Genomic DNA, 10,052 nt, shown 5'->3' with positions numbered 1-10,052 from the left:
CGAGGACTTGGAGTCAGTAAATTGATTTCAGCAGCCTGCCAAAACGATCGCGCCCTACGTCATTGTGCCTAATTAAAACAGGCACCATCTCTCCATAGAGCACATTTTCTGACTTTCCTTTTCTTTTTAGTGATCGATTGATGCTGAATAAACAATATGTAAATGATTTAATGAATAAAACTATATTTTCACTTTGAGTATCAGTTTGGAAGAATTTAATATCAAATAAAAAAAACATTTGGGGGATTTGACCATTTTTAAGGTATCACCATTCATTACATTTCACAAGCAGTGAGACATGTCCCATTTAATATCACAGTGATTCTTCAATATTTATAATCTTCCAACCTGCTTTGCCACCAATCCATATAACCACCATAATGAAAAGTCACACATCTCCAAGTCACTGTTGTTTAAGCAAAGCTGAAGCATATGTCATTCATAATACCGATGCGTGTTGACTGATTCTGGGTTTGACTCAGCCAATTATAGGCCACTGAGTATCAATGGCGTTGTGGCAGGTTGCTCATTTGGATGTTGTCCCCTTGTAGTCCAGGGTTGTAATAGGTTGAGCCTCCCAAGCTGAAATCCAAAGGTTCCCCGTTGTCTAGTCTATGAACTGAAATGAGACAAGGTCACATTTGTAACATTGAACGCTTGATTTCAAAATGCTCATTGTGACCGTGCCAATTTCTTTTTTAAACACTGAGTTTGAATGTTTTTGGCTGCTAAAGAAAGAATTCACCTCAAACCTTTAATACTTTTACGATAATAACCGTTGCTGTATTTGTGGGGCTTGTTTATTGTTGGTTCTTCAATCAGTCCTATTCCAACACATCATCATATTTCTATATTTATTGTCACATTTATGCCATGGTTTTAAAAATATTCTATAATAAAAGGTTACAATTTCACTCTTTTCAGGTTCTTCACTACGACATAAAAAAGAAGTGTTTTTTTCTCACAATTAACTGTCCTAATTCCTGTAGAGTAATAATTGTCCACCTTCCATAATACCTTCACCTAAAATGACAATTACATTTTTTTATATAGTATCTCTTAGAGTCTTAGAAGACATTCATTTCCACTAAATGACAGCATACACTGATCAGCCGTCACATTATAACCCCTTACAGATGAATAACATGGATTATTTTATCACAATGCCATCTGTCAGTGGGTAGGATATATTAAGCAGCAAATAAACATTTGTTTCCTTGAGGCTGATGATTTGAAAGTAGGAAAAGTGTAAGGACCTGGGTGATTTTGACTAATTGTGTTGGCTACACATCTGAGTCAGAACACCTGCAGATTAAATTTAAATTTAGAAATCGTTATCATAACTGGTACATAAGATAAAGAGTAGTTGTCTAATGGTAATCATATTGTTTTGAAGGTGACTAGAGCTGGTGACAAGCCTGAGGTACAGGCGGTTGGTTTCAAATAGCTGGACCAGGTCAACTAAAGACACCAGCCATTTGAATTAATAGCAGCCACAGCTGAAGGATGTCCATCTGATGACCCAAGAGACCTGATCAGGTTTGAATCAATTTGAGATGTGCAGTGGAGCTGAACCATTAAGTGCTTTGTAGACCACTGACAGTACTTTGAAGGTGATTGTGCATTGTATTTTGCTGGACTAATATCTTTAAATTTGCATATACAGTACTTGTAAGCAGCCTGCTGCATTTTAAATGAGCTCAAGCTATCTTATTGATAGCATTAATTACCCTGAAATTATACCCTAACAGTATATAACAGGTGTATAAATGAAGCAGTTTTTCCAGAACCATTAGTGATATACATTGTGATATATTTTTCCGGTAATAAAATGCTATTCTGGTGATGTCGTTAATGTGAATAGAGTTACACAGTGAAACCTCGTTGCTCTGTCTTTTAGGATCAGCTTGGAACATCCTGTCCTGCCTGAATTTCTATATTTAGAGACTGATGTCATTGATTAAGAAGTCTGACTCTTTATACTAAGGTTGCAAGAGGACAGAGAAATATACAAGTAATTCATCTGATTTATTATACAAAGCTTTTTAGAGGTCACTTGGGGAAATGTAGGAACTTTCCATGCTCTAATGAGGAATTTTATTTTATCAATTTCCAGAAAGAAAATGATACCATTATATACCATTTTAAAGAAAAAAGACAAGTTAGTTGATTCTACAACATAATACAACATTGCTGTGTTATGTGTATTATTTAGTAATACTACACAGTATATTTCCTTGTTGGTCTAAGTCTTATGGGATCAGAAATGCTCCATTAGCCTCCAGGCCTGGTGATTATACATAACTACACAGGCCAAGGACATCACGATGAAAAAATGAATGGATTAATAATTATTCTGCAATTGGAAGTCTTTGACAAACGTTTTATTGTTGTTTTCTAAGCATGAGGTTTGTGAACTTTGCGTTCAAACACGTAATTAATGTCTCTTAACCTTGTCTCAGATATGTGAACATTGCTGTTGGGCATCGTCATCATGTTATTCAAGCATTAATTAACTAAGGCATTCTGCCGTTACTCAACCTTTTAGAATCTCTCTTAAAAGGCCTGAAGGCCAAACCTGTTTGTTGTAGCGCACGAGCTGAATGCTGCTTAACAGAAACGTTAGGCTTGTAGTAGTGCAAGGTAACTGGAACTGGAACAAAGCGCGTTTTCCGCAAAAGGTTCATGGCAAACAGCCGAGATAGATTATCCTTTTTCACACGGTCAATCAGTTACATGAGAAACTGGACATTTTCTGCATACACTGCAGTTCAAAAGTTTGTGGTCACATAGAAATATCCTTATTTTTGAAAGAAAAGCACTGTTATTTTTAATGATAACTTTAAACTACCAGTAATCAGAAATACACCCTAGACATTGCTAATGTGGTAAATGACTATTCTAGCTGCAAATGTCTGGTTTTTGGTGCAATATCTACATAGAGGCCCATTTCCAACAACTGTCACTCCAGTGTTCTCATGGTACAATGTGTTTGCTCATTGCATCAGAAGGCTAACGGATGAGTAGAAAACCCTGTGCAATCATGTTGAAAACAGTTTAGCTGGTTAGAGAAGCGATTAAACTGACCTTCCTTTGTCTGGGTGACCCCAAACATTTGAACAGTAGTGTATACTTATATATATACACATAAGAAAGTTGGACTTTAAATATGTATCTCAAAAAATAGTTTTTAACATTCTTGTGTATCTGTTTATTGACTGTTAAATGCAGCAGCACAGTGGAGTTGAGCGACACCTTTCACATTCTCCAGCTCTATATAGATCAATATTGCATGCTTTGGAGCATGGGCGCTTTTCGACAAATTGTTGTACACAGTTGTAAATTGGAATTTTCATTCATATTTCTTGCAAAATCCATTTGCTAACGTTTTGAAAATAATTGCGCCATATGGAAAGGCCTATCTCATAAAGCTCTAAAGCTCACAGTAAACATGGTACATCTAAATCCTGATCAAACAATCACATTTGGCTCACACATGTCCAAACTTCTACTGTAAAGAGGGTTTCAACATACCTGAATCCGAGTGATGCTCCTCAACCAGCTTCCGGTGGGAGAAACCCTTCTTGTGTTGCTCTTTAAGGAGGATGTAGACGACAGTTCCCACGCAGGCCACAGCTACCACAATCCCCAGTATAGCCCCCCATGCTCTGTTATTTGTTTTCCGACTGGAATCCGACTCCAAACCTTTATTGGAGGAAGGGCAGAGTCACAGGGTGAGAGAGAGAGAGAGATACATGATTAATAAACATCTACATTTTTTTGTATCAACTGGCTCTTTGTTGTCTAAATTTATTTTAAACTCATCGAGGCTTTTCGTGTTTATTTAATTTGTTTTAATTGCATGCCGATTAGGTTTTTGGATTTGTCGAATTAGTGCACCGATAATTTCACAATTAACATAAAAAATCATGATAACTTTATGAATGTATTTAAATATTTTAAGGAGTTGGGCTGTGCGCCTCATTTGGATAAAGTTGTGTGACCAAGCATTTGTTCTCCAACTGTCTTTTGTTTTTAGAAGCATAAACGGATTTCAGTTACGTTTAATGGGAAGATGAGTCTCAGAGTCATAAAAAGGTGATTTGATTTTGAGGTGGATCTGAATTGAGGTTTGGATCCAGCACAGATTGACAGTACCTGCTAAACACCAGCTTTTTCATTCAGGCATTGTGAGCATATTACGAGACTCGTGTTAACTTTTAATTAAACTCTCCACTGCTCATGTTCAGAGCAGCTCTTAGTTTTGTTCTACTATGATAAAACATGGTTATACTTTATAAAGAAGTCAATGATATGTTTGCATTGAACATGATCTTGGGAGGTCAGGTTGATGGACTGAACAGATATGATTATTTACTGACCATAGAAAAAGCACGTTTGTATTTTTAGACTGTTTGTCTGTACTCGATCGTGTTTCTCCGTACACACTGTGCCTGTCATGGTGGCTGTGGAGCAGTTTCTTTTTCTCCCTGTGTTGCTCTCACTTTCACAACTGTTCCTCACTCTTTATTGCCATCATCTGTTAGTGTTAGAACCTGCTGTCACACCTGTCAATGTGATGCCAGTTTCATTTTAACCTTAACCTCACAGCAGCTCTGGAAAAGGCCTTTTTTTGAACTTGTCATGATGTTGGTTGTGAACTCGCCCACACATTTTGCAGAATAACTAGCGTTTTGAGTACACAGAGCGATAAAAAGCAGCTTTTTCAGCCCCGTCTAGTCCATCTTTTGGTCGACACCAAAGGCTCGTCTCACGGCCTCGCAAGCAGGCAGAACAAATATCTTTGACCGAAGTCCCTCTTTCACATTTCTGCCTCTAAACAGACTTCCATTGTCTTGGTGAATAGGTGGCTGTAATGGACCCCGTCTCTTATACTGGCCACATTGATAGCATTTGAAACCCAAACCCTCTTTCTCCTTTGAAAAAGAAGTGTTTGTCCTTTGCCAATGGAAAAATAGGTACAGGTAAATGTCGATCAGGCAAAGGGCAGAATTATAGCCATTTTCAGCAATTGCACTTTGTTATATTCAAAACAATTGCATTTCCACTACACGGTTCCTGTCTTTGATAGCTGATAGTGATGACCGATGACCATTTACACTGAGGCTGTACTTTTGCCTAATGGAAAACAAACCTCCAGAAAAGTAACTGATATTAAAGCTTTGAGCCGAGTGGAATGGAGCCGTTACCGGGAAACGTGGCTTAATGGGAATCTGTAAAGAAGTTTGTTTTCCTCTTCCTTAAACTTTGACATGAATCGGGCAGGTAAACGTGCCTTAATGTTATTTAACTCATCTCTGTGTTTTCAGTGATGTCAGCCAGGCTGCTAGGACAAAGCACAAAGCAGCGTTCTGAGCACAAAAACTAGCACAAGATTCAGTGAACCCAGTACCTATTCCTGAGCTGCTCCCTTTCAGGGAATCGTCGTCTGACGTGTTTGCCACCGTCTCTGTGGTTTCAAATGAAATGACTGTTGTAGATGGAGACTCGCTTATCCCGGTGGTTGCGTTGGTAGATCCCGTATCTGGCAGGTCCCTTGACCACACATCTACACCGGGTGCTGTTGTGAATACTTGTGTGATGTTGTCCTCGTGAGCCAAGGTTGAAGTATGCAAATCAGTGTCATTCACAAAGCTGGTGGTGTTTTGTGAGTTATCCTCACTTGGCGTTGTCATGGAGTTATTTGATTCCTCCTCAGTGTCTATCGCGTTGACTTGACTTGAGTTTGTGGGGTTCACCTGAGCAGTAGTTTGAGACACGGTGGTGTTCGGAAATTCTTGCTTGGTTGTACCAGTTGGAATTATTGGTGCCACAGAGGGAGTGGCGAATGTCAGATCAACAGCTGTCTCATTAGCATCCCTATCTTGGTCAGCAGGATTTACTGACATGGGGTCAAACACTGCCCCATCGCTGCGTTCGTTACTTGACTCCAATGCAGCCTTGTCAGCCACCTGATCGTATCCCGTCTCCGCTCCGGCAGCATTTTCACTTCCAGCTTTACTCTTGGCTGGTCCACGAAAGTAGCTTTTATCAATTGCCCTCCCTGGAGAGTCAGTTGGAAAAGGGATTGATGCCGAGTGACAGGCTTGGACAAGCAAAAGGAGGCCAACTGTGATTTGTACATATATTTTCATCTTCACTCTGAAACAAAAGAGAGAACATAAATATTTCTGTAGTCCTTGAGGTTAATACCCATCCCAACATTTGAACAGGCTCACTATCTAAAACTGGCGGGTGTGGCTGGAAAATAAAAATAATTGATCAGCTTTCAGTAGAACTGTAAGAGTGATTTTATGGCATGATTGTGCTCTTATCAAATACTAAATAATTAACAAATGAATCTACAGAGGAAAAATCTGTTGATATGTTTTTGTATGTGCTGAGCTGAAAAGCCATGAATCATGTAACAACTTGCATTCAGATTGATGGTTCTTACGTTTTTGCTTGTTGATGCTGTTGACATGAAGTTGTAAATATTCAAGCGTCATTTGGGGGACATTTTAGAGCTGATATCTATATTGTCATAAAAGTCAAGAGGTTAAAAGCTGAAGTTGCTCTGAAGCTCCGGAACATAAAGTCGACGTTAAGTGAAATGTTCAACTTCTGATTATAAGGTAAAGAAGGGAACTGCTAAACTCACCAACAACATCAGCTGTACTTAAAGAAACAGTTTAATCTCATTTACATTAATCTGCTAATGACCTCACTGAACAGCGTGTTTCCAGTTTGTATGAATAGAGTTCTTATTATTGCCGCTGCTTTCATTTCAATTCAACACTAATAATCATATCATATTTTGTTCAAGATGTGACATTTTGTTGGCTTAACTTTACAGCATGGATACATCATCCTGAGCTTGTTATTGTTAACACAGCGAGTTAACACCGCTCCACATATTCTCAACCCAACCCCTGGTGAGATATGTGACTTCTTGGTGGCATGAATTTGCGCAGGTACCCCGTTAGCGATGTGTTCTCCCCTCGGCTTCACTCCAATGCACAAATGATTGCCAGTTATTCCCTCCAGGGCACTGTAACTGCGAGTCACTTTGTTAAACGGCTGTTTTATTGTGAGCAAATCCTTATAAACACTGCATATAGTGTGTGATGCCTGGTTTGTGTGGAACCTGTGGACTGAATTTCAAACCAGTACTACCGGTAGTCTACAGTACTTCCTGTTGTCTATAAATGTACCATTAGTTAAGTATTGTTCCTTCTCTCACTAGATTACCATAGTTCAGTTCAGAGGAAACCTCCACCTGTCTGCAGGTATCGCACTAGAAAATGTTCATCTGGTCATCATGATAATGCCAAAGAATATTTCTGCAGTGATGGATTGAAGAAAGAGAGAGGGGTGTTTACTTTGACCCTTCATATAAGAACTGCTCTGCCAGAGTCTGCAGTAGCTTTCCTCCACAGCTCTGTCAGCCGTAACGTCAGTCCCGAACAAACATATGCACAAGCCATTATATGATATTTATTTTAAAAATTACTTTAATTTAACTAGTTTAACTTTATTTTTCCTTAAGCTTGCCAGTTTAAAGTGTGTCTTCAATTGATGTTGTGTATTTACTACATTATGCATCTTCAAAATCCAAAGCAGGGGTTGAACGAAAGTCAATATATTGTTATGCCCAGCTTGAAGTTATCATATGTATGTCAGGGAGAAATATGCTATTTGCTCTATATAGTAGCTTTGATTACAAAGTTGATTTTATTCTTTACATGTATGATGTGCTGTTTTAAAGTGTAATAATCTAAATAAGCAGTAGAATTTATTTTAACTCCATTGAAGCCACAGTGCCAATAATGACTGACAGGATACAGAGCATAATTTGTTGCTAATGTTTTTGTAATTTTACCTGTACTTGTTTTTTTTATGCTTCTGTGCTTTTTAAAAGTGAGGGATTACTATTTTACTCAATTTGATGATCATAGTATGTTTTTTATTTTACAAATTAAATCATACTTTGTCAACAGTTTTTAGTTTCTGTTCATTTGTAATACAGACAGACAGTACAGTAATACATTAAATAATGTAATACAGACTAGACTGTATGTCACTTGTTTAGGATTGTTTAGGATAAGTGATGAGCTCTTTTCACTCACAGAACAGTGTAGTGAAAATTCCAGAGTTTTCACATTTCAAATTTCCTATATGTAACATTTTAACTTCATTCATGTTGCTGTCAGAAACATGACTCTTAATAAAGTCTTGAGATTTTTTTTAGTTCATCTTAGAAATGTAACAGCGACTCTAAATCTTATAAGAAAAATTCAGTCCTGAACAAATTATCCTTCCAGTTATGAATCCCACACATTTCACAAATTAGACAAAGATTTAAATCCTTCCTGGGAAAATCCTTACCTTATTCCTAGCCTATATATCAGATGAAAACAGGTGCACAGACAACAAATCTTTTCACTGAGCTGCCAACATGTGAAAGTGAATCTGCAGCCTGCCTGGAGACTGAAGCAGCGAGGGAGGGAGGGCGCAGCAGACTGGCATTCTGGGAACAACCTGCTCAACCTGCTCCCACACCTGTCAGCAATGGCACAACACCTAAAACGCATCCAGTTCCACGCTGTGAAAAGGCCACAAAGCACAGGGATGGAAACAAATTAAAGCACAAGACAGGCAGAGGAGGACTGAGGGGGGGTTTGGGGGAATTAATTTGTTATAGTTTCATTTTATATTCTCATTATAGCAAGCTTATTATATTCATCTTTGGTTACCAGGAAAGCTCTGTGAATCCCTCTAGTAGGTGGAGCCTCTGGCCACAGGTCTTCTGAGCCCTGTTTTTTCCTCTCAGAGGGTTTAGGCTGCAGTCGTCAAAGCAACCAAAAAGAGGCTGGCAATCTCGGGTTTCATCCTAGCCTTTGTATCTGCTCTATGTCAGGCCACCAAGTGACGTGTGACTTTGTGAACTCATTGTTACTGTGTGCAGAATGAGTCGAGCTTGTTTTTGTCTCATTCCAAGTGAACTGAGTCATGAAGCGCAGCCGAAGTGGTACTCAAACCAAGATCAAGGAAAAGTTGTATTTTGTTAATGATCTTGAATATAATTTATTTCTTTATTTTATATTAATTTTACTATTGGCTCTTGTCTCTTTTTTTACTGTGACTTGTCAAAACATCCTCTGTGAAAACAACTCATTATCTACATTTGAAGTGCTCTTTGATGCCCATGACTTCAAGCAGAGTTGCGAGCAACGTATCAAAATACTAGAAAGAAGAAAGAATGTTCCCTTTATTAATCCCGCGTGGGGAAATTATTTTTCCACTCGGCATACAATTTTACACGCAATTGTTACACACCAATTAATGGGGAGGTGGTCGAGTGAAGGGCAAGCCACGTGTCAGCGCCCAGGGAGCAGCTCCTGGGGTTTGTTGCCTTGCTCAATGGCACCTCTGCAGCACTGAGGAGGAAAACCGGCACTTCTCCAACCACCAAGCCACACTCCGAACTTCTTGGTCCATGCTCGTCTTGAACTGTCCACTCATCTCAAGCTGGTCTTTAATCCACGTCCTTATGGACTGAGCGACTGCCGCCGTGATTACTTACGTGCTTACCTAATTACAAAGGTAATTCGTCCCACACACCCACAGCCACTCCTCTCCTCGCATTCTAATCAGAAACATTTAGTTTATGTTGAGTTGTGTTAAAGGTATTTACTGTAAGGTCAAAGTACTTAAATGTCTTTCATCTATGTATGTATTTGTGGAAGACCTGCATCATATTACTGTAACATCACCAATTGATGTTTACTTTAAACAGTATAGTGACTGTATCGTAGTAGACTGGTGTTTTGCTGCTGCTTAACTGCCAAAGTGAGGTTAATGGTAACTTAATGTCCCAAATCACACAAGCAGTTTGTTTCCGGCAGCTAACTTGGCCTCCCAGTGTTTCAAGCTAATGGATTTGTAGCCTCATCAGGGATGTGAATGATAGAAATGTCTGAATGTTGAACAGGCCTCTTAATTCAGGGCCAAACAAAAGTCAGAAAAAAGTAAAAACGTGGGGTAGTTTA

At 38.8% G+C, this 10,052-nt stretch overlaps 1 protein-coding gene across 1 annotated transcript; it reads right to left on the bottom strand.

The window, feature by feature from the left end:
* Nucleotides 1–503: 503 nt before the first annotated feature.
* LOC137912640 (mucin-15-like) lies at nucleotides 504–8,448 on the bottom strand. Its single transcript, XM_068756777.1, has 4 exons — nucleotides 8,389–8,448; nucleotides 5,414–6,162; nucleotides 3,535–3,705; nucleotides 504–619 (listed from the first exon to the last, which is right to left on the bottom strand). The coding sequence occupies exons 2-4, from the start codon at nucleotides 6,153–6,155 to the stop codon at nucleotides 504–506; spliced, it is 1,029 nt and encodes a 342-aa protein (XP_068612878.1). The 5' UTR covers nucleotides 6,156–6,162; nucleotides 8,389–8,448.
* Between the last annotated feature and the right edge of the window lie 1,604 nt (nucleotides 8,449–10,052).

Source organism: Brachionichthys hirsutus, unplaced genomic scaffold (assembly GCF_040956055.1).
Source record: "Brachionichthys hirsutus isolate HB-005 unplaced genomic scaffold, CSIRO-AGI_Bhir_v1 contig_202, whole genome shotgun sequence".
Taxonomy (NCBI): Eukaryota; Metazoa; Chordata; class Actinopteri; order Lophiiformes; family Brachionichthyidae; genus Brachionichthys; species Brachionichthys hirsutus.
Note: the sequence above shows the minus strand (reverse complement) of the source record. Positions and strands in the feature narration are given on the sequence as shown.